The sequence below is a fragment of the Rana temporaria genome, chromosome 1, assembly GCF_905171775.1.
Source record: "Rana temporaria chromosome 1, aRanTem1.1, whole genome shotgun sequence".
NCBI classification, from domain to species: Eukaryota; Metazoa; Chordata; class Amphibia; order Anura; family Ranidae; genus Rana; species Rana temporaria.
This window is the reverse complement of record NC_053489.1, coordinates 168,649,958-168,676,075: the sequence shown is the minus strand read 5'-3', so window position 1 is coordinate 168,676,075 and position 26,118 is coordinate 168,649,958. Positions and strand designations below refer to the sequence as shown.

The 26,118-nt window shown below is 40.1% G+C and overlaps 1 protein-coding gene across 1 annotated transcript in view; it reads right to left on the bottom strand.

The window, feature by feature from the left end:
- The window catches only part of NOS1 (nitric oxide synthase 1), a 173,024-nt gene that overhangs the window by 48,867 nt on the left and 98,039 nt on the right, over window positions 1–26,118 (bottom strand). Inside the window, exons 9-14 of the mRNA XM_040345889.1 lie at window positions 11,383–11,522; window positions 10,395–10,569; window positions 6,601–6,702; window positions 4,627–4,821; window positions 3,588–3,673; window positions 3,334–3,478 (exon numbers count right to left, since the gene is read on the bottom strand). Coding sequence (XP_040201823.1) covers window positions 3,334–3,478; window positions 3,588–3,673; window positions 4,627–4,821; window positions 6,601–6,702; window positions 10,395–10,569; window positions 11,383–11,522 — 843 coding nt within the window. The remainder of the gene's footprint in view (window positions 1–3,333; window positions 3,479–3,587; window positions 3,674–4,626; window positions 4,822–6,600; window positions 6,703–10,394; window positions 10,570–11,382; window positions 11,523–26,118) is intronic.

Below are 26,118 nucleotides of genomic sequence, written 5' to 3'. Positions count from 1 at the left end.
CTATTTTTGGTAAAAAAAATCGCAATAAGCGTTTATTGGTTGGTTTGTGCAAAATTTATAGCGTTTACAAACTAGGGGATAGTTTTATTGCATTTTTTTTTTTTTTTTTTGTTTTTACTACTAATGGCGGCGATCAGCGATTTTTTCGTGACTGCGACATTATGGCGGACACTTCGGACAATTTTGACACATTTTTGGGACCATTGTCATTTTCACTGCAAAAAATGCATTTAAAATGCATTGTTTACTGTGAAAATGACGATTGCTGTTTGGGAGTTAACCACAAGGGGGCGCTGATGGGGTTATTTATGAGCTCATCTGTGTTTTTTTTTTTTTTTAGGGGGGTGTGGCTGTAGGTGTGATGTCATTAATTGTGGTTCCCTATATAAGGGAACACACGAGCGATGACGGCGCCACAGTGAAGAACGGGGAAGCTGTGTTTACACACAGCTCTCCCCGTTCTTCAGCTCCGGGGACCGATCACGGGACTCCAGCGGCGATCAGGGTCGCCCCAAGTTGCGCGGTCGAGAAAATGAATGGAAGTTAAAGGAGGCCTTCTTAATGTACACTACTGAAAAGGTAGTGTACATTAAGACTTCAGAAAAGGTTCCTGTACTACTTCAATCTAACTTATAGGCAACTTGTACCCATAGATTTCAATGGAAGTCGCCTCAGAAGTCGGAGCACTGTCTTAACTGAAGCAACGATACAGGAAGATAACATACATTTCTCAGGCAAACCCCTCCCTCCCCCTCCCTCCCACAGAGCTGATTGTTGTTTGATTGGCCACTGGAAAGCCTCCTGTCCTGGAGGCGACTTGAAGTTGCCTTGTACTGTCCTGGAGGCAACTTGAATTTGCCTTGTAAGTTGCCTGATGATTCATACTCAAGTCGTGTCCAAGTTGCGTCCCAAAGTCATGCTAGAGGCTGTGTTGCCCCTGTGTGAATGGGCTCTAACACATGCTTTAAGGCACTGGCTGCCACAAGTATAAAACACACATAAGGAATCATGACATAAAAAGACCTGAGAAATACACTCAGTCCAAGCAGAGATCAATCAAAGCCGACAAGTCTTAACTATTCTATATCATTTGTGACAGTGCAAGGCCCTGCCCTGCTAATGTGAAAATGGTTGTAGACAGGACCCAGGGTTCAAATGTATGCAGATTGTGGGACTCTGGCGTATCGATTAATAATGGAGAAAACTGTTTTCACTACGTTCCCCAGATTTTGGTATTCCCGGGTTGGGCGACGTAGTTTGGAGATTTATGTATGCAAGACAGCTTGATTGGATTTTATCCCATCGGAAATTCCGATCATGTGTACAGGGCATAAGACTAAACCTTACTGTGACTTTAGCAACTAACTCTCTTCACTCTCACCTAAAATCTAAAATGATGGCTTAACTCTTATGCCCTGTACACACGATCAGAATTTCCGATGGGTTAAAATCTGATGGAATTTTCCGTCGGAATTCCGTTCAAGCTGTCTTGCATACACACTGTCAGACCAAATTCTGACTGTCCAAAACGCGGTGACGTAAAACACTAAGACGAGCCGAGAAAAATGAAGTTCAATGCTTCCGAGCATGCGTCGACTTGATTCTGAGCACACACGGTTGGAATATCTGATAAAAAAATTCCGTCTGACTTTTTTCATTGGAAATTCCGATTGTGTGTATAAGGCATTAGCCTCATTCTAATCTAACACTTAAATTTAGCATTTTTACCAATACCTAACCTTAAGGTGACCATTATGCTTAACAACTAAACTCCTAATCCTAGCTTTTAGGACTAGGGGTGCAATCTATAGTTTAATTTTCCCTTGCACAATGCCCTGTGCAGAGGGAACATTAATCTACATTCTGTTTTGACAGATAAAAAATGTGCAGCACTGCCTACTCTTAAGCTGGCCGTAGACAGTTAAAATCTGGGCCGGTTCATCGGGAACCAACTGAGATTTGAACCATGTATGGGCTGTTATATCCACTAGCAATAATCACTGTGTTCTCCCAGTGGGGATGGCTTCCCCCCCCCCCCTCTGCTGGGAGAACCCAATGGCTCCACAGAAAGGATCACCCATCAACACTGGCTTTGTTGATGGGGAATTCAACCTAATTTCTTTCTTACAGGAAAGGTTGACCTTAGCCCTAAGACCATACTATCAGGCCTCGTACACACGACCGAGTTTCTCGGCAAAAAACAGCAAGAAACTTGCTGGGATTTTTTTTTGCCGAGGAAACCGGTCGCGTGTACATTTTTCGACGAGGAAACTGTTGAGGAACTCGTCGAGCCAAAAAGAGAGCAAGTTCTCTTTTTCCTCGACAGGTATGGAGAAACGTGCCTTGTCGAGTTCCTCGACAGCCTAACAAGGAATTCGACGAGGAAAACGATGTGTTTCGCCCGTCGAGTTCCTCGGTCATGTGTACGAGGCTTCATGGACAGCTTCTGATTCTGGCTAAAGATTGGGAACCAATGAGTGTGATTACTGATCATGCTATTACCATTTCAGCTATTCGGCTATCTTTTGCCAAAAGTGCATGCTGGAAAACCAGCAGCTGACTGACTCCCGATCAGTGCTCTCACCCAATGGCAGAGAACATTGATAGGAGGGGCGTGACTCCCGTGGGAGTCTATTCCCGGAAGTGGGTGCAAATACCTGAAGGGTGCCAAATGTGACACCAGAGGGGGGGAGGGTTCCGAAAAGCAGAGGTTCACTTTTTGTGTGGACCTCCGCTTTAAGTTCATGAGAAATATTCTCTGAACATGCAGCCAGCATCAAAGCCAGCTTTTATGTATTTATTTATTTATTTATTTGTGAATGTAAATATACTCTCAAAGAAAAAAAGCCTATAGGAACTAGAATGAACAATCCCAATAGTCTTAAAAAACAATGGTGGGCATCATTGTTTTACAAGACTGGAACAGATGAAAAAGAAATGGTCCCACACCAATGCTGGTGATTCACAAGTGACCACTAGTGAATCTTATAAAAAAAAAATTACAAACTTCTCCCAGTTATATTTAAAAATTGATTTGATCCATAGACCTGGACCAAAAAGCAATAATTTGTGATTGCCATTGAAAACACAGAATACAATGTCAAATATGTTTCTACAGAGCAATTTTCTATACGAGAGGATAAATAAAATAAGAACAGCTGTAATCCAAAGACTTTCTTATTTCACATACTCTATATGCAGGATTATTTCTGTGTGTATAAATGTGTTTTAGCATAATGCCGTACATCTTTAATCTTCTTCCATGGTGTTTGGATTTTTTTCACAGATGTTTATAACATCCCTGGAGACTGAAGCTTTAAAACAATGTCTTACCTTCGCATCAAAGGCATGCTTGAAGATTTCACACAATGTTTTTGCATAGGCTTCAGACTTTCCTGTCTCTGTCGCATAGAGGATTGTAGCTTTTACTCTTTTAGCCATTGCTTGTCCCATTAATTTTGCTGAGAATTTAACTGCCCTGTAGATAAAGTACACCAGAGTTTTTAATTATATTATATAATGTATGAATATTATTAATTAAAGCAACCATAATATTTGCATTATACGGCCACTAATTCAATACTCACTTGGCCAGCTTCTTAAATCCAATCGCTCTCTTCTTGGTTGGAGTCCCATTTACTCCTTTCCATATGTGAGTGTTCCAGGGATCAGGCTGTACATAAGAGATTTCGACAGTTATTGTTAACATCAGCAGACACTACATAGCTCATCAGGGCTGTACGAAACACTTTTGGATTGGCAAACAGGCCCAATTAAAACAATTTGCCCCAATTAAAACAATCTGTTTTAGCATATATTTAAAATATGTTTTCTTTTAACAATGTTTATATAAAAAAAAAATCAGACTTGTGAACATTCTAATTTAAATTGCAATAACTATCAGTTCACCACTTGAAACCCTCCTTAAATGGAAGTTTTGTACATGGCTTCTAATTTGTTAAACAGCAGATACTTTATAAAATCCCATCATGTTCAGTGGCATTACTGAAAAAAAATGTTCACTGGCAAAATATTTGACAAAGATTTAGGTCTAAGAAGTAACTACCGTATTTATCGGCGTATAACACGCACAGGTGTATAACACGCACCCTAACTTTAGGAGGGAAGTTTCAGAAAAAAAACTTTCCACAGCCCCCTGCGTATAACACACAGGCAAAGTTTACCCTCTATTTTCAGGGTAATAAAGTGAGTGTTATACGGCAATAAATACAGTAAATAAAAAAAACAATATAGCAAGCGCTCAGCTCCATTCCAGAGGATGATACAAAGCTGGAAGATCATTCTTAATTACAGATGTATTTTTTTTCTGTAGATTTGTAAAACCATTGTATTGACAGTGTCCCCTTTATTAGGATTGTTAGTATGAAACCAGTGTTCCTAAGATAAAGTGATTCAAAATCCATATTTTGAAAAAATGTAGTTCCTTTGGTAACAAAATGAAACAAAAGTATGGTCCATAAAAATGTAAATCTGTTATCAGCAACGAGAGGCATATAGAAATGAAGTATTATGGATACGTTTTAATTAAGCTAAATATTTAAAAAACGTAATATACAAAGTGAATATTAGGCGCATTTTGTTATTTTTACATAGAAAGTGAATTACCTGATATTCAAAGGATGGTGAGAGGCGATAGTTAAGCATTTCCTGGTGAAATACAGGGGTGATACTTCCAGACATCGGAGGTACAATCCAAACCCAGTCAGCCGGACAGCCACCACGACATCGGTATTCATTCTCCATGTGTTTAATAAATGACTCTGTAGCTGAATGATGGTCTACAATCGTTACTTTATCAATCTGAAAATTGGATAAAACAAATCATGACCTAAACTTATATGTAATCATTATTTGAACTGTGAGATATTTATATTTTATTGACTTAACATACAAATGAAGGCTCTCCTATCTATAAACAACAATGTGTACCAAACATTAATATCCATCCTCTTATGCCCTGTACACACGATTGGGCTTTTGCCCGGCCAAATCACATCAGAATTCCGACGGAATTCCATCGGACTAAAATAGAACATGTTCTATATCTAAACTCCAACGGAATTCCTCGGATGGGGCTACACACGATCTGAATATTCGATGGAAAAACCATCTGACTTTTTCCATCAGAAATTCCGATCGTGTGTACAAGGCATTAGACTACTTCTTGATTGTTCTGAGATGACCATTTCCCTTTTTAAACCAAGCACAGATATTTGAAGAATGACTCAAACCTCCATGCTACATGATAATTTCTTACCTTAAAGGTAAATCCCCATGAATATTTCAAGTGTACAATAAGGTTAAACGTGCATTTAAGACTACCTCTATTGGTATTAGGACTGTGTATGGACTGTTCCCCATTTTTAAAGCCCACTCAGATATTAGACTATCTTAAAAGAAGATATAACGACATAAGATACAAAAAGGTAACTGTACAACTACTTCTACTGTATTCTGTCTAGACAATACAGGTATTTTGTGCCCAACATCTGCACTGGGCATATTTTATCATCACTGTAGCAAGCCCTTTGTAGATTTTTTCCCACAATTCCCAGCAGACTAACAAAATAAAATAAAACCATAATAGCCACATCCTAAAGGTCACCATGATCCCCCCATAATCCAGGAATTCTTCTTTTTCCTTTTTAAGTTTTACCCAGTGTTGCAGCCTAATCACGTGATGTTTTGAGTGATACAGTGATGCATTGAATCCTAAAAGCAGGGACCTTAGTCCTTACTTGAGCACTGTATCCACACTTGTTCTGTGTCTTCACATCCCTGAGCCACCATAGTGACACGTTAGTCCTATTGCTCCCCTGAACTACCAAAGCTATCCACCCCATTATGCACAACCAAGCACCTGCAGTACCCAAAGCCAAGCTCTATAGCACCCACAGCCTCCTTACATCATCGCTATATCTCTGCTACCTCCCCTGTCTCTGCTGAATCCCAGCAGCACCCATTGCCTCTGCTGCATCTTCCCTGTACCTTCAGACCTGTTGCGTCTCACCTATCCCCACAGACTCTGTTGTATCCCTGCTGCAACCATAGCCTCTGCTGCAGTCACAGTATCTGCTAAATGGTCATTGCATATGCTGCCCTGCTGCACCACAGCAGCACCCACAGACTCTACTGCACCTCTGCTGCATCCACATCTTTTTCTGCAAGTTCGCTACATCCACAGACCCTGATTTATCTCCACTGAATCCCAGATACTTCCATGGTCAGGGTCTCTGCAGCATTATCTATAAACTTGCAGCCTCCAGCCCCACACTAGCTTCCATCTGCCCAGTGCCTTGTGCCCCTTTCAGGCACCAGTTCCTTGTGTTACCCCTGCACCAACTCTCTTGTCTGTGTCTGTCTTCTCTGTGTCTGTTGTACCTGTATGTACCTTTTAAATGTTATTTTTGTAGCCAGCAACTAAGGCCAAACTCCCATGAGATCATCTAATTTGTATATAGGCAGGCCTTCTATTTTAGTGTTTCTCTAAACATGTTATGTTAAATAATGAAACTGTTAAGTAGTATAATATCCATTCCCCACTATAACATATTATTTGTAAGTATTTCACCAAATTACCTGAAAACTATACAGAACTGCAATATTAATTTCCACCAGTGCTTGGTCTTTCCATAGTGAAGATGTTTTTCTTGTATCCAAGTTCATTTTTTTGGCAACATCCTGCAGGAAACATCAGACTATGTGACATGTGAATGATAAACTATAGAATATGTAACACAATGTACCTAGATTATTTTAAAATATTTGAGTAGGTTGAGCAGTAATATTAAGTGCTTTTTGGTGCAATTAATAATACATTTTTACTATACAAAGAAACTGTTGTTGTACTTTGCAGTATATACATTCAACATCCCAGACTGTAGCCTGGCACCTCGTCTGGTTCCTTCAGTTACTCTTGGGGTCAGTGACATGTAAGCGAGTTCAGGAAGAGTAATAGGATCAAGCTGTAGGTCCTGTTAATATATTACATTGCTGTGTTCCAGTGTGGGTCCTTGTGGGAAAGGCATGCATAGCCTCACAGAAATACCTGATGTGGCGTTTATTATTTATGTATTTGCAATATATCATATTGGCCCTTCCACTACAAAACTGGTAGAGCAAAAGGAAATGGTAAATCACATTGTATAGTGTGTGGTCCCACTTTAGAGAGCTGAGTAGGTATCTGCAGAAAGATGGTGCTGGGTGTGGTGGTCTTCCAAATGAGTTTTCTGTGGTAGGTCATTTGACAGTTTCTAACACTCAAGCCCTGTACACATGGCCCAGAATGTCGTCGGGAAAAAAACTTTGTTTTTTCTGATGAGATTCTTGGCAAGAATCTCTTGCCGGCCGAGTGTACACACACTCCATTTAAAAGAACCGCCGTTATTTTGAATGGCACAAACGCGGTGACGTCATCGAGTACGACAAGCCATCTTGCTTCATCCTACCTATGCCTTTGAAGCTACCGTGCATGCGTCAAAGTCATTTCGAGCATGCGCAGGTTTCCAAGGTGACAGGTAGGTATACAGACGCTTGGGATTCTCGGCAGGAAAACACTGCCGAGAATCACGACGAGAAAATAGAGAGCAGGTTCTCTATTTTATTTGTCAAGATTCTGGGCAGTTTTCTTGACGAGAAAACTCAAAGCCTCGTACACACGCACGGTTTACTCTGCCAGCAGTTTTCTTGCTGGTTCTTGCCGAGAAAACCGTGCGTGTGTACGAGGCTTTACACACATTGGCAGTCTCGGGATATTTCTCTGATATTGGCTGTCTAACATGGATAGTCTTCGGTAATTGTTCTAATGTTGCCTCTGCAAGGCTTTCCAGCATGGCCAAATGTCCTGTAATATGGGCAGTCTCTTTGTAATGTGGGCAGTCTATAGAAGTCTTTCCGTACCATGATAATTCTCTGGTAAAGTCTCTAATAATATAGTTTTTTATTTTATTTGACATGACAACAGTAAAAATGGGGTTGGAGTCATTGGCTGAATGAGCAGGCTGTTTCAAATCATTAGCTGTGGCCTCATCTTATTGCAGGTTTCTGAGTCTGCTAAGACTTAGGCCCCATACACACCATAGAATCTATCCGCAGATAAATCCCATCAAATGGGTTTCTGCGGATAGATCCTATGGTGTGTACACGCCAACGGATATTTATCCGCAGATAAATCTCCCCTGGGATGGATTTCCAGCAGATGGATATTTGCTGACATGCACAACAAATCCATCTGCTGGAATCCATTCCAACGGATGGATCCGCTCGTCTGTACAGACTTACCGGATCCATCCGTCTAAAGGGATTCCCCGCACGCGTCGTAATGATTTGACGCATGCGTGGAATTCCTTATATGACAGCGTCGCGCCCGTCGCCGCGTCATAATAGCGGCGACGGCGCGACACGTCATCGGCAGAGGATTTCAGCGCGGATTTCAATGCGATGGTGTGTACACGCCATCGCATAGAAATCCTCTGAAATCCACGAGAGGATTTATCCGCGGATACGGTCCGCTGGACCGTATCTGCGGATAAATCCTCTCGTGTGTATGGGGCCTCATGGCCCGTACACACGATCCGAATATCATACCACAGATCGTACGACTTTTTTTGCTTAATAGTCACAAGTAGAAATTGAATAGGTTACTAAAGTCATGAAAATTCTCGTACGACAGAAAAAAAATCAGAAGTGATGTCATGTGTTTGTATTGTATTTTCGGACGACAACTATATGGACTAAATGAAAATCGTACGATCTGTTTTCGTGCTTGTCCGATCTAATAATATCGGATGAACTGTCATGATCGGCTCTCCAAAGTAGTGTACACACGATCAGAAAATTGTACGATTCTTCCTTGGACAACAGTTTTCGTCCGATATTTGGATTGTGTGTACGGGCAATTACTAAAAACAATATAATGGGATTGGTGACATGACCTCAAATTAACTGGAGGAAAGTTCAAAACGAATCTTAGAAAGTAAAATTTTACTAAAAGGGTAGTTGGTGCTTGGAATAAACTTCCAGCATAGGTAGTGAGTCAGTCAACAGCAAGTGGCTTCAAACATGCTTGGGACAAACATAGATTTACAGTCAGACGATAAAGTTAACAAAAAACAAAAAATACAAACCATAAAAAACAAAAAAATACAAAAAAAATAACGACAGACAAGAACAAAAAAAGGCAGACTCAATTAACTACTTGGTTACTTTTCTGCACTTCTGTCACTTTTCTATTTTTAACTTGTTCAGAAATTATACTGACTGCATTTTCATACACACAGATAACCAATTTGCACAGTATATGAAATCCAATTATACAAATACAGTCCTACAAGCAACATACATAGTAAGGTGATTCTTATGCTGCGTACACACAATCATTTTTCGGCATGAAAAAAACTTAGTTTTTCAAAAACGTCATTTAAAATGATCGTGTGTGGGCTTCACATAATTTTTCAGGTTCTGAAAAACGAACAAAAAAAAAAAATTCAAACATGCTGCATTTTTTAACGTCATTTTGAACGATGTCGTTTTTCGGGTTGTAAAAAATGATCGTGTGTGGGCTAAAACGACGTAAAAAACCTGTGCATGCTCAGAAGCAAGTTATGAGACGGGTGCGCTCGTTCTGGTAAAACTACCGTTCATAATGGAGTAAGCACATTCATCACGCTGTAACAGACAGAAAAGTGCGAATCGTCTTTTACTAACACGGAATCAGCTAAAGCAGCCCAAAGGCGAATGGAACTTCCCCTTTATAGTGCCGTCGTACGTGTTCATTTTTTAAAAACGATGGCATGTAGGCAACGTCGTTTTAATGATGAAGTAGGGAAAACGTTGTTTTTTCGACATGCTGAAAACAAAGTTTTTTTTCATGCTGAAAAATGATCGTGTGTACGCGGCATAGGAGCTGCAGGAAGCTATATGTTATGGAGAGGGCATACTTGATCTCTGTATTAGAAGCAACAAGCTAACAGTGCGTCTGTGAAGCTTGTAAGGAAAAGACAACCACTGGCTCCTCATTATAGTGACATGTTGCTGCTTAAAGGGGGCTCATGTTAATCTAGAAAAGTTATAAAGCACCCCTTACCTCTTCAATTTAGGAGATTTCTTTAAATAAAAAAAAATAGCAAAGTACAAGGAAAAAGACTGTTGTAAACCTAAAAAGCTATTTCTCACCTTTCCAACAACAACAAAAAAAAAATGCAAACATCTGATATAACTGTTTTACCCATGAAGCCACTGAAATGTACATTTTAGTAAAATATTGTGCACAGTCTTTTGATTAATATGTCTTTTTGATATATACAAATATTCGGTAAGCGTGATCAGTTATCTATTGCTGCCAAAAGGTGGAGCTCTTTACCAGGCCACAGTACCTCCATTATGTTATAGCGGGAATTGTCACAGTAATCTCGAACTCCAATTTCAGTGCCCATGTACCATCCACTGAAAGGACATGCAGTGAACTCCAATCCTCCAACCTCTAGCAGTAAACTTGATACAGCAGGCAATCCATACCATTTCAGGTCCAACTCCTTAAACCATTCAAACCTGAAAAAATAAATAAAAAAACAGTTTTTTTTGGTCAAACACCACAAAGCTACTGTATAAGTCAGCAGTGAATACTTATCTTCTGCATTTCATATCTAGAGTACTAATATCTTGACAGATTTAACTTATAATAACACCTTACCGGTAAAGATATAAGCATGATCAGATTTTGAATTACCAAAAGAATATAAAGTCTCAACATTTAACAAAGAAAAAAAAGTGTGAACGATATACAGTAAATGACATACAAATAATATTTGTGTATATAGAACAATGTAAATGATCTATTCCTTAAATAAACAGCACTTGGTTCTGTGATGCCCAGGTCACTTGTAGTATTCTTCTAGTTAAAAGGGTTGTAAAAGTTCATTTTTTATTTTCTAAATAGGTTCATTTAAGCTAGTGCATTGTTGGTTCTCTTACCTTTTCCTTCCATTTCCCTTCTAAATGTTTTTTTGCTTTGTCTGAATTTCTCACTTCTTGTTTCTCCTCAGTAAACTTGCCCCCATCATCCAAACCGTTCTGGCTGGGGGTTAGTCAGCCAAAACAGCTTACTGAGGAGGAACAGGAAGTGAGAAATTCAGACAAAAAAAAAAAAAAAGGGAAATCAAAGGAAAAGATAAGTGAACCAACAATGCACTAGCTTAAATTAACCTATTTAGAAAATAAAAAACGAACCTTTACAACCCCTTTAATACCAATGTGTATATCCTCCACATATATTGTTGATTTACACCTATGAAATGTATCATAATAAGAGTTCAATTTGCTAATGACACAAAGTGAGTCTAAATTCAAGGTCTGCTATCATACTTTGGGTGCCGTATCTGGACTTCCATTATCAGTTCTGGGGGGATCTCAAAAAGCTCAGGGTCATTGCCATCTGCTTGGAGTACAAGAGGAAGGACATCAAAACGGCCTCGTGGAGCTTTCCAGCCTTGCTGAATACAGATCTGTTAAAAGATGTAATAAGAAACAACAATTCATCATTGAGAAAGCAAAACGTTTTTCCCGTGTAAATCTGTTATGCCTATTCACATTAGCACTCCATCTTCCTGAAAGCAAATATTGATCTGGGGGTTTGAACTTGTTTTTATAAAATATAAAATCACTGACATTCATGTGGTAGTGTTTTTCAACCACTTGCCGGCCAGGCTTTTTCTAGCACTCTTTGTTTACAAGTTTAAATCAGTATTTTTTGCTAGAAAATTACTTATAACCCCCAAACATTATTCATTTTTTTTTTTTTAGCAGAGACCCTAGGGCAGTGATGGCGAACCTTGGCACCCCAGATGTTTTGGAACTACATTTCCCATAATGCTCAACTACACTGCAGAGTGTATGAGCATCATGGGAAATGAAGATCCAAAACATCTGGGGTGCCAAGGTTTGCCATCGCTGCCCTAGGGAATAAAATTGTGATTGTTGCAATTTTGCAAAAGCATTTTTTTTTGGAAAAAATACACTTTAATGAATTAAAACAAACAAAAAAAACACCTTATTTACCCCCATTTTTTTTTGTAAAATGTAAAAGATGATGTTACGCTGAGTAAATAGATGCCTAACATGTCACACTTTAAAACTGCGCACGCTCGTGGAATGGCGACAAATTAGAGTACTTAAAAATCTCCATAGGTGATGCTTTAAACACCTTTACAGGTTACCTGTTTAGAGTTACATAGGAGGTATAATGCTAGAATGATTGCTCTCATTCTAACATTCACAGTGATACCTCACATGTTTGGTACTTATACCGTTTACATATATGCGCTTTTTTCTATCATCTTTATTCCTATTACAAGGAATGTAAACATCCCTTAGAAATAAGGATCTAACAAGCAGTATTAATTGTATTGTATTGTAACTGTACTGTCTGCCCTCAAGATGTAAAGTTCTGCGCAAACTCTTGGTGCTTCCGCTCGCCCAATGAATTAAATTCAAAATACTAACTACTACCTACAAAGCCATCCACAACTCTGCCCCCAGCTACATCACTGACCTAGTCTCTAAATACCAACCTAATCGTTCTCTTCGTTCTTCTCAAGACCTCCTGCTCTCTAGCTCTCTCATCACCTCCTCCCATGCTCGTCTCCAGGACTTTTCCAGAGCCTCTCCAAGCCTATGGAACTCCTTACACCAATCTGTCCGTCTATCTCCTTCTCTATTAGCTTTTAGAGGATCCCTGAAAACCCTCCTCTTCAGAGAAGCCTACCCTACCCACACCTAACAACTGTATGTAAATTTTGTCCATCTGATCAACCCCCACATCTACTACCCTTTGTTCAACTTGACACTCCCTTCTAGACGGTAAGCTCTAACAAGCAGGGCCCTCTGATCCTTCCTGTACTGTTAGGAGAAGCCCACAGATTGCCCAATCCTTTTATCCCGTAGAACTATCTGGGTGTTTTCCTCATAGGAAAGTTTAAAGCTGAACTCTGTCATAGTCAAATACTAAACACAAGAGGCCTGTTTATTCTTACTTAAAACAGTGCCAAAATACTTACCTCTGCTTCAGTGCTCCGATGACCTCAAGCTCCCTAGCCGGCATCTTCTCCCCAGCTTCTTTCGGGTGCAGGGCTTTGCCCTTGATTTGGTTGACTGGGGTGTGTGGGAGTGCAGTCATCTTGAAACACAGGCACTATGCCGGAATGTAAAGGTCAGGTCAGTGCATATTCTGCAGAAGACTGTGAGCAGGCACAGTCTTCTACTCTGCAGTAATCCAATGTGAAACCTTGTTTTCGTGTAGGATCCTCCTGTACCAAAGACCGGTCACTCCCTCTCTCTATCCTTGTGCAGAGTCTCAGGTCTTGTCGCCCCCCCCCCCCCGTAGTTTTCTGCAGGCAGCCTGTAGTAGGTGGAGCCTGCTGGGTCCCTCTCACAACTCCAATCTCTGTAAAACGCAAGTGATGATGTCACTGCTACTTGTACAAGATAATTTCTTGGTTTACAAAGGCATTGGGTGGACATAAAGTGCATTTATATCCTTTGTATCTATGGAGGACTATACCTATATTCCTGCTCAAACATAAGTAACAGTCTATTAGTAATGACATCTTACAACAGGCAGATAGGCCGATGATGATGTAGAGGCTGACAAACAAAGGATCAAAATGTAGTGGAGTATTAAAATGAATGAAGTATGACCATGTGACCAGTTAACCACTTGTCGACCAGCGCACGCACTTTTACGTCGACAAAATGGCACAGACAGGCAAAAGGGCATACAGGTACGTCCCCTTTAAATTGCCGCCATGTGGTCGCGCACGCGCCGCCGTCGGCGCACTCGCGACCCTGCCGCAAACTCCGTGACCACGCCCGCAGGACCCGATCGCCGCCGTAGTCCCGCAATCGGTCACAGAGCTGAAGAATGGGGAGATGTTGGGTGTAAACCCAACATCTTCCCATTCTGCCTAGAGACACTGTCACTGATTGTGTTCCCTGTCATCGGGAACAGCGATCAGTGACGTGACACGGCAAGCCACGCCCTCTGACAGTAAGAATCACTCAATAGGTCACACTTAACCCCTTTACTGCCAGTGTAATTTTTACAGTAATCAGTGCATTTTTATGGTCCAATAATGGTGTCAAAAGTGTCCGATGTGTCCACCATAATGTCGCAGTCACAATAAAAATCAGTGATCGCCACCATTACTAGTGAAAAAAATATTAATAAAAATGCCATAAAACTATCCCCCTATTTTGTAGACGCTATAACTTTTGCGCAAACCAATCAATAAACGCTTATTGCGATTTTTTTTTTACAAAAATATGTTGAAGAATACGTATCGGCCTAAACTGAAGGAAAAAATATGTTTTTTTTTATATATTTTTTGGGGATATTTATTATAGCAAAAAGTTAAAAATATTTTTTTTTTTTTCAAAATTATAAGTTAAAAATATTGTTTTTTTTTTCAAAATTGTCGCTCTATTTTTGTTTATAAAAAAATTAAAACCGCAGAGGTCATCAAATACAACCAAAAGAAAGCTCTATTTGTGGGGAAAAAAATACGTCAATTTTGTTTGGGAACCACGTCGCACGCACGCACAATTGTCCGTTAAAGCGACGCAGTGCTGAATCGCAAAAAGTAGCCTGGTCTTTGACCAGTAAAATGGTCCGGGGCTGAAGTGGTTAATAGATGGACTTAATAGTACTATGATTGTAGAAGCAATACCATGGAGAACCTTAGAACACTTTCTGAAAATATCATTATATTCTACAGCTTATCTTATTAATATATTTAAAAAAAAATGTTGCTATGCACTGTTTGTACTTATATGTACAGGAAGCAGCCATATTTGCTGCGTGCATCTCATGGTTCTGCTTCCTGTTACATGATTGTTGTGTTTTACTGCTCCCATTGCAAGTCTATGCAGCTAATTTATTTAAGGATTAGGGAAAGTTGATTAGGCTTGAGAGAAACATTCACTTCAATACCCAATTATGTGCAGGGAAATATTGCCTTGCTCGTAATTGGATAACTAAAGTGAACACAGTTTGACTTTATAATAAAGTACATAAGTGAATATTGTCTAGTCCTTTAATAAATCAACCGGAGTGAATCAGCATAGTCAACAATTATTAAGCGAGATACAGAGTAGTTGCAGTCAATGAAAGCTTCATCTAGAGACAAGGGGCCAGATTCACAAAGAGATACGACGGTGTATCTACAGATACACCATCGTATCTCTGACTTACACTGGTCCTATCTATGCGCCTGATTCATAGAATCAGTTACGCATAGATAGGGCTAGATCCGACAGTGTTACACTGTGTTACACTGTCGGATCTTTTTTTCAATTTAAAAATGGTGCCGATAAATAATATGTAAATCAGCGAGATACGCAAATTCACGAACGTACGCAGACCCGACGCAGTCTTCTTACGACGTTTCCATAGCGGCTTTCCCGGCGTATACTTACCCCTTCTTTTATCAGGCGCAGCCAATGTTAAGTAAAGCCGGCGTTCCCGCGTCGAATTTGAATTTTTTAACGTCGTTTGCGTAAGTCGTTCTCGAATACGGACGGACGTCGTTTACGTAAGCGTCAAAACCACTGACGTCCTAGCGACGTCAGTGGGAGCAATGCACGCCGGGAAATTTCGCGGACGGCGCCTGCGCATTTAACCTCCTGGGCGGTGTTCCCGAGTCTGACTCGGGGTGAGATTTTTGGGCTAGGATCGGTAACCCCGAGTCAGACTCGGGCTCGCCTCGCTGGATGTACAGGGAGTTTTACTTACCTTGTCCCTGGATCCAGCGATGCCACCGCGCTGTGTGAGCGAGCGGGACCTCGCTCGATTCACACAGTGCCTCCGTGTGACGCCGATCTCCGTTCCCTGCGACGTTACGACGCACGGGGACGGAGAACGGCGCCAAATTCAAAAAAGTAAACAAACACTATACATACAGTATACTGTAATCTTATAGATTACAGTACTGTATGTAAAAAAACACACCCTTTGTCCCTAGTGGTCTGCCCAGTGTCCTGCATGTCATTTTATACAATAAAAACGTTTCTTTCTCCCTGCAAACTGTAGATTGTCCATAGCAACCAAAAGTGTCTTTTTATGTCAAAAATAGTTTTAGATCAGCTAAAAAACAGCGATAATAAATTATAATCACTTGCAGAATTGTGCGATAGCGATTTGTGGGGAAATTAGTCATAAAAAAAAAAATAATGACAGCGACAATTCTGCAACTGAGCAAATTTCAGTGATTTTGATTTGATTACATTATTGAATAATTTTTATTATAATTATATTATTATTTGTTATAATTATTTATAATTATTTATTATATTATAATTTATAATTTTGTTTTTAAAAAAATGTCATACCCGGGATGCCTATTAGAAGCTTGTTTGGTCAGATTTAAGTGAGTTATTTCTAAAAATGACAGACCTACAATATAAAATGCCAAATTTCCTTGCAAATAATGTTACCGCTTTCAGCATGTTTTTTCTGAAAGAATCATACCGCCAGGGAGGTTAAATCGGCGCGGGAACGCGCCTGATTTAAATAGTACACTCCCCTAGCCGCGGAATTTAGGATCCGCCGTCGCAAGTTTGGAGGTAAGTGGTTTGTGAATTAGCCACTTGCCTTCTAAACTTGCGGGAGCGGATCTTAATTCACGTAGATCGAGCGGATCTATAGATCCACTGAGCTACGTGAATCTGGCCCTAGAGTTACAATTTTCTACATTTAATATAATAACAATATAATAACAAAAACATACAAAAAAAAATTAAGATTTTAAAACTGTGAAAGCCACATGAAAAAAAAATTAATCAGTAAAATTACTCTTTATTTTTTCCGTTATTATTAATAAGCTATAGCTTATAAATGACTGTATAAACAAAACATGATGACTGTATGAAATATTATTTGTCATTGTGATCTGTCTAAAGTCAAATGATATATCTGTGAAATAGATACATCCAAACAAAGAGAGAAACAGCTGTACCACGTTTGACAGAATGCAGGTCAGTGGGAGCCTTGTTACAAATTGTAAAAAAAGCAAGTTTGTTAAACTCATACAGTGTTGTAAAAACACGAATACAATAAAATGTATTTACAACTAATGTATGACAATCAATATATTCCCAAAATAAATTCATTTTCTGGATTAAAACAATTAAATGATTTATGGCACCTAGTGCTCTCTCTCTCTCGCTCTATTTCTTTGTTTCTTTTTAATTTAGATTTTTTATCCCTATTATCATTTATGCTTCCACATGTTGAGTTGAGTTGAATAGCATCTTGATATAGCACGGCAATTTACCCCATAGGATCCTGACGCGCTACTGGGGCCAATTTTAGACAGAAGCCAATTGACCTACCAGCATGTTTTTGGAGTACCCTCAGGAAACCCACGCACAAGTATGCCGTATGTGAGTATATTGGTTTATTAGTTTAATTCATGATGTATTCATTTGTCTATCTTGAATGTATTCTTGAATGTATTACACTGAGCAAGAATATAATTGCAACACCTTTGTGTTTGCCCCTATTTATGATGAGCTGAACTCAAAGAGCTACGACTTTTTCTATGTACACAAAAAGCCTATTTCTCTCAAATATTGTTCACAAATCTTAGGCTAGGTTCACACTGCTGCGAATTCAAAATCGCGGTAAAATCGCGATTTTACCGCAATTTCGTGGCTGTGTTTTTGCCGCGATTTTGGCCGCGATTTAAGAGACATCTGCGCAACTCAGATGAAAATGGGCTCATCACAAAGCAAATGGATCCTCTGGCTCCAACCTCTCCACCAAGATTTCACCCTTAAGGATTGATCACCGGATCCTGCAGCCCTGGATGTCCACTCACCTCTCGATAGAGGGATTTCTCAGTAAGCAATAAATGTAATGTTGCAAAAAAAGAGAAAAAAAGCTTCATGGTGTAGTAGAAAAGAACTTGCTCTTTTATTGCTGAGCAGGTAACTTGGCATAAAAAGTTACAAAAACAAATTCAAAGGAGCCTCCTTTCCCAGTAGATGCCTCTTACGGAGAAACGCTGCGTCGGGTGTAGCTGAGAACTTTACACACACCTGACAGTCAGGCGAGAGCCAAGGCACTGACAGAGTGTGTTCGCTTGTTTGTTTCCTTGAATTTGTTTTTGTAACTTTTTATGCCAAGTTACCTGCTCAGCAATAAAAGAGCAAGTTCTTTTCTACTACACCATGAAGCTTTTTTTGCAACATTACATTTATTGCTTACTAAGAAATCCCTCTATCGAGAGGTGAGTGGACATCCAGGGCTGCAGGATCCGGTGATCAATCCTTAAAGGGTCACTAAAGGAAATTTTTTTTTTTGCTGAAATGACTGTTTACAGGGCATAGAGACATAATAGTTAACTGATTCCTTTTAAAAATGATTAAAAATTTATAAAAAAACAATCATATAATGTGCCTGCAGTGTAGTTTCGTTTTTGCTGTTGTTTGCTGGTTCTCTGATGTACAGAGAGCCACTAGAGGGCAGTCAGCCAATAGAGATCAGTGATACTTTGTCTAAAACTCCTCAGCACCAATCCAGTTTCGTTTTACACACAATAATCACATTAGTGACCACCGTGAGAAATCTCCCAGTACTGTGGTTATCAGGAAACAGGCAACCAGGAAGTGTCCAAAACAGAGAGGATTTACAGCAACATGAAAGCAAAAACGAACAATGAGGACATGAAACCAGGACTGCAGCAAGGTAAAGGAAGCTATTTAGCTAAAAAAAAAAATTCCTTTAGTGACCCTTTAAGGGTGAAATCTTGGTGGAGAGGTTGGAGCCAGAGGATCCATTTGCTTTGTGATGAGCCCATTTTCATCTGAGTTGCGGTAAGCGGCCACCTTATACATATATAGGAAAAGTGTCAAGTTTTTTGAAGATTTGTAATGAAATATCTGCAATCCAGCTGACAGAGCGGTGCATCTATCACGGACTTTACCTCATAGCTTTTTTGCACCTTTTTTTGTTACATTCATTTATTTGGACTATTTTTCCTTCTTTTTTTTGATTTTTATTTGTATTGATTTATGTGATCCTTCAGGATTATTTCACATGCAAGGTGTTTGTGGTTAACTATTTTCACTTATAGTCAACACTGTGGTTCACAGTTTAATTATAAATAGTCGCATAATTATGCGACTTTAGGTTGTGCATTATACACACCTTTCTTGAAGATTTGAAATATCTGCAATCCAGCTGACAGAGCGGTGCATCTATTGCGGACTTTATCTCCTAGCTTTTTTGCACTTTTTTTGTCACATTCATTTATTTGGACTATTTTTCCTTTTTTTGATTTTTATTTGTATTGATTTATGTGATCCTTCAGGATTATTTCACATGCAAGGTGTTTGTGGTTAACTATTTTCACTTATAGTCAACACTGTGGTTCACAGTTTAATTATATTACACCAATTATTAATTGTCGCATAGTTCATGCGACTTTAGGTTGCGCATTATACACATTTTTCTTTCACATTATATTTAGTTCTCTATTCGAACTATCATTTAATTGCAGCACCATTTACTCATTTTATTATCACCATTTTCATGCTTCTCATTAGATTGTGGGTTTGATTCATCACACCTGTGATGTGTGCGCTGGATCTCTGTATTTAGCTGCATTTCATTATTATTATTTGGGTTAGCGCGGTTCACATATTTTACAATGCCACAGAGGTCGCAAGTTTTGAGGGAGCGTGCAATTGGCATGCTGACTGCAGGAATGTCCACCAAAGCTGTTGCCCTTGAATTCAATGTTAATTTCTTTACCATAAGCCGTCTCCAAAGGCATTTCAGAGAATTTGGTAGTACAGCCAACAGGCCTCACAACCGCAGACCACATGTAACCACACCAGCTCAGGACCTCCACATTTAGCATCTTCACCTCCAAGATTGTCTGAGACCAGCCACCCGGACAGCTGCTGCAATAATCAGTTTGCATAACCAAAGAATTTCTGCACAAACTGTCAGAAACCGTCTCAGGGAAGCTCATCTGCATGCTTGTCATCCTCATAGGGGTCTCGACCTGACTGCAGTTCATTGTTGTAACCGACTTTAGTGGACAAATGTTCACATTCGATGGCATCTGGCACTTTGGAGAGGTGTTCTCTTCACAAAATAATTCCAGTTTTCACTGTACAGGGCAGATGGCAGACAGCATGTATGGTGTAGTGTGGGTGAGCGGTTTGCTGATGTCAACATTGTGTATCAAGTGGCCCATGGTGGCGGTGGGGTTATGGTATGGGCAGGCGTATGCTATGGACAAGGAACACAGGTACATTTTTTGATGGCATTTTGAATGCACAGAGATACCGTGATGAGAGCCTGAGGCCCATTGTTGTGCAATTCATCCATGACCATCACCTCATGGTGCAGTATGAGGCAAAAGCCCCATGTTGCAAGGATCTGTACACAATTCCTGGAAGCTGAAAGCATCCCAATTCTTGACATGTCACCCATTGAGCATGTTTCGGTTGCTCTGGATTGGCGTATACGACAGCATGTTCCAGTTCCTGCCAGTATCCAGCAACTTTGCACATCCATTGAAGAGGAATGGACCAACATTCCACAGGCCACAATCAACAACCTGATCAACTCTATGCGAAGGAGATGTGCTGCACTGTGTGAGGCAAATGGTGGTCACACCAGATACTGACTGTTTTCGGACCCCCAGACCCCCCCAATACAGTAAAACTGCACATTTTAGAGTGGTCTTTTATTGTGGCCAGCCTAGGGCACACCTGTGCAATAATCATACTGTCGGATCTTGATATGCCACACCCATACCTCCCAACTGTCCCTGATTTCGAGGGACTGTCCCTGATTTGGAGCAATGTCCCTCATTCTCCTCATTTGTCCCTCATTTTGGTCTGATCTATATAGTTGTATATAAAATGCACTTTTCATCTATCAAAAAGTGTTTCCCAGTGCTAAACCTTTCATCTGATTTCTAAATTGCTGCATTTGTAAATTCCAAAAGCCAATATAAAGAAATAGTAGTGGTAAAAAAAGCACTTATGGGTTTAACCAATCTTATTTTTTTTGTACAATTCTCCTTTCACCACTTAAGCCCCGGACCATTTTGTTGCTAAATGCCCAGGCCAGGTTTTGCGATTCGGCACTGCGTCGCTTTAACCGACAATTGCGCGGTCGTGCGACGTGGCTCCCAAACAAAATTGGCGTCCTTTTTTCCCCACAAATAGAGATTTCTTTTGGTGGTATTTGATCACCTCTGCGGTTTTTATTTTTTGCGCTATAAACAAAAATACAGCGACAATTTAAAAAAAAATGCAATATTTTTTACTTTTTGCTATAATAAATATCCCCCAAAAACATATATAACATTTTTTTCCTCATTTTAGGCCGATACGTATTCTTCTACATATTTTTAGTAAAAAAAATCGCAATAAGTGTTTATCGATTGGTTTGCGCAAAATTTATAGCGTTTAAAAAATAGGGGATAGTTTTAATGCATTTTTATAAAAAAAAATTTTTTACTACTATTGGCGGCGATCAGCGATTTTTTTCATGACTGCGACATTATGGCGGACACTTCAGACAATTTTGACACATTTTTGGGGCCATTGTCATTTTCACAGCAAAAAATGCATTTAAATTGCATTGTTTATTGTGAAAATGACAGTTGCAGTTTGGGAGTTAACCACAGGGGGCGCTGTAGGAGTTAGGGTTCACCTAGTGTGTGTTTACAACTGTAGGGGGGTGTGGCTGTAGGACTGACGTCATCGATCGAGTCTCCCTATAAAAGGGATCACTCGATCGATGCAGCCGCCACAGTGAAGCACGGGGAAGCCGTGTTTACATACGGCTCTCCCCGTTCTTCAGCTCCGGGGAGCGATCGCGACGGAGTAGCTATAAACAAATAGCCGCGCCGTCGTCCCGGATCGCTCCCCGAGGTAAGCCGCCCGCCGCACGCAGCGGAGGGAGTCCGGATCGGACCTCCGACCCGCTAGAAGGCAGGAACGTATATATACGCCCATCTGCCTGTACGTGCCATTCTGTGGACGTAAATAGGCGTGCGGCGGGCGTTAAGTGGTTAAGGGGGCGTGGCAAGGGGTGTGTCCTATGCCTACATAATTTTGCTGATAGGTGTCCCTCATTCCCATCTCAGAAAGTTGGGAGGTATGCACACCTGTGAGGTGGATGGATTATCTTAGCAAAAAAGGAGTGATTTGTGAACAATATTTGAGAGAAATAGGCCTTTTGTGTACAATAAAAAAGTCATAGATCTTTGAGTTCAGTTCATGATAAATAAGGGCAAACACAAAAGTGTGGCGTTCATAATTTTGCTATAATTTTTTTTTTTTGCGTTTATAATTTTTTACATTTTTTAGTAATTACATTGCACTAAGAACACAAACTTACACAATTGCACAGAGCACAGTGTAGGAGATTTACTAAAACTGCAGTGTGCAAAATCTGTCGCAGGTTTTAGCCCACGTTCATTTTAGGCCGATTTGGCATGCGATTAGGCATGTCAAATCACATGCCAAATCGGCAGCAATGGCACCGGCCGATTTCCAAAAGTAGTTCCTGTACTACTTTTTGCGACTTTGGGGGCGATTTGAATAGACATCTGTGCATAAACCCGCACAGATGTCTGTCAAATCCCCCCCCCCCCCCAAAGTCAGACTGCATTGCCATTTTAAAATTGTGCGAGTCGCTGCAGTGTGAACCTGGGCTCAATATCAAAGCTTAATTGAACAAGCTGAATTAAGAAGCTTATTGGCTGCCATGCACAGCTGCACCAGATCGTGAGTGCTCCAGTTTTAATAAATGTCCCCAATGTGATAGTTTTTTTGTTGCAATTATTATCTCTACAATTAAACCCAATCCAGGTGAGAGAGGCGTGGCCAAGAGCAGGAACTGTGCAAGAGTTCGGCCCCGTACACACGACCAGTTTCCTCGGCAGAATTCAGCTTCCGACCGAGTTTCTGGCTGAATTCTGCCGAGAAACCCGGCCGTGTGTACACTTTCGGCCGAGGAAGCCGACGAGGAGCTCGGCGAGGAAATAGAGAACATGTTCTCTATTTCCTCGTTGTTCTATGGGAGCTCTCGCCCCGCCGAGCTCCTCGGCGGCTTCAGTGCTGAACTGGCCGAGGAACTCGATGTGTTTGGCACGTCGAGTTCCTCGGCCGTGTGTACGAGGCCTCAGTGGTTTAGAACAAACAGTTGGGTTTTGTTTTTCTTTAGTATTTGTGTGGCGCAGGACATGCTCTTTTCTGGGACCAGCACCTACCATGGAAGCTGAGCAGAGAGGTTGTGCATAGGAGGCTTGGAGCAGCACTATCTGGCTTATCTTGTAAATTGTGATATTGTTATTATTATTTTTTACCTCTGCAAATTTTCAAAGCATGTAAAGGAGAAGGGTGGAGTGTGTAAAAAATAAAACATGCATACACAACTCTATACTGCAGTATCAGTCTGATGCTGCAGCTTTCCCCTGCCAGCACTAGGTCTGAGTGATCACATGCTTGCTGATCACTCAGTTTTCTGTTCTGCCCCTCCAGTGCTCACTGGAGTGTCGGCTGGGGAGGTGGTGGGAACACCTATCTATCTACCAGCTATCAGCTTTTTTAAGGAAAATAATCAGTAAGACCTAGATTCAGTTTTAATTTAGGAAACACCTTATGCTGTGTACACACGACCGTTTTTAATGTCATGGAAAAAAACAATGTTTTTCTCCACGTGATTCTTGTCAAGCCTGTCTTGCATACACACGATCGTGAAAAAAAAATGCTCAAGCAAAGCGCGGTGACGTACAACACGTACGACGGCACTATCAAGGGGAAGTTCCATTCCAATGGCGCCACCCTTTGGGCTGATTATGCAAATTTTCCTTCTCATAACTTGCTTCTGAGCATGCGCTTTTTTTCCCCATCATTAGCCTCCCTGGCGGTATGATTCTGTCTGGAATTACGTACCAAAAGCGGTACAATTATTTTGCAAGGAAATTTGGCGTTTTATAATGTAGGCCTGCAATTCTTAGGAATAACTAATTTAAATCTGACCAAACAAGAGTCTAGTAGGCATCCCGGGTATGATTTTTTAAAATTATAAATTATAAATTATAATATAATAAATAATTATAAATAATTCTAACAAATAATAATATAATTATAATAAAAATTATTCAATAATGTAATCAACTCAAAATCACTGAAATTTGCTCAGTTGCAGAATTGTCGCTGTCATTACTTTTATTTTTTTATGACGAATTTCCCCATAAATCGCTATCGCACAATTCTGCAAGTGATTATAATTTATTATCGCTGTTTTCTAGCTGATCTAAAATAATTTTTGACATAAAGGGACACTTTTGGACAATCTACAGTTTTCAGGCAGAAAGAACAGTTTTTATTATACAAAAGAACATGTAGGGCACTGGGCAGACCACTAGGGACAAGGGGGGTGTGTATTTTTTACATACAGTACTGTAATCTATAAGATTACAGTATATTGTATGTATTGTGTTTGTTTACTTTTTTTAATTTGGCGCCGTTCTCCGCTCCTGTGCGTCGTAACGTCGCAGGGAACGGAGATCGGCGGCACACAGAGACACTGTGAATCGAGCGAGGACCCGCTCGCTCACACAGCGGGGATGCATCGCAGGATCCAGGGATAAGGTAAGTAACTTGTCTGTGGATTCAGCGAGCAGGTAAGCCGCGCCACTGCACACTCTGCACAGCTACCCTGACTCGGGGATACCGATCCTGGCATTGAAAATCCACCCCGAGTCACGCTCAGGGATACCGTCAGGGAGGTTAAAGCCTACACATGACCGTTTTTCACAACGAGAAAAACGGCGACGTGAAAAACGAGAAAAAATAGAGCAGGTTCTAAATTTTTAATTGACATTTTTCTCGTCGAGAAAAATGCTCTGGAGCCTACAGACGACCGTTTTTAATGACCAATTTAAAAAATTGAATTTTTCTCATCATGAAAAACGGTCGTGTGTACGCGGCATTAGTTCTGCTGTCTGTACAGAAACATATGCCATGAATGATTAGAATAGTTTTTATTCAAAATAGAGGATTCACTTTGGGGACATTATTGCTTTTCGATAAAAATTAGCTCGGATCTTTTTTATTTTCTTTATACATTATTTTGAATTTAATTAAACTGGTTAACATTAATGTTTTCTGGTCATCAATATTGGATTATTATTAATATAGTGTTCAGTGATTGGTTTAGCATGTGTTGTAAAGTTCTGTTTACACGCATGTGGAATAAAATGCTTTACTTTGGCAAAAACAAAAACAAAAAAAACAGCACAGTCTGTATTTTCAGTCAACAATGGTACACTAAGGGCACTTTTAAATAAATATCTATAGAGAGAGAGAGAAAGAGAGGTGACAACATGTGGGAGACTGAGAGTGTGACTGACATGCTGAAAAGTATTGTTGCCAGAGAAGTATTTCTGTCATTGAACCCTGGAAAAATGACAAATAAATGTGTGCATGTAACATTCTGCTTACACTGGAGTGAAAGGTTTTGAAAATAGCACACAATACAGTTGGTACTTGTTGCTAAAAAGTAACTTTTCAAGGAAACTTTTCCATAAAAAATTCTTCATTGCACAGGGCTGTTGATGAATCCCTATATCTTTCTATTTTTGCTCCCTAACTGATCCTCTGTCATTAATATGGCATTCAACCCTGCTTGCCTGTGTATATGAAGTTACATGGTGATATAGTTAGTCGAAAAAAAGGACATTAATCCATCTACTGTAGTTTAACTAATAGAAAAAATAAACAAATAGAAACCTCCATATACACAATCCTATAACCACTGTTGATCCAGAGGAAGGCAAAAAAAAATACAAAAAAAACGTAAAGCATTATCCAGTTTGTCTGGGGGGGGCCTTCCTGATCCATCCCCCGAGAGGCAATTGGATATTCTTTGGATCAACAATCCCTGGTGTTATTACCTATAAATGTTTAAATCCAGGTATATTAAAACAATCTACTGAGCTGGCCATAACTAGTTATTGAGTAAGTCTTTTCCACATTTACACAGCTCTAAAGCCCTGTACACACTCG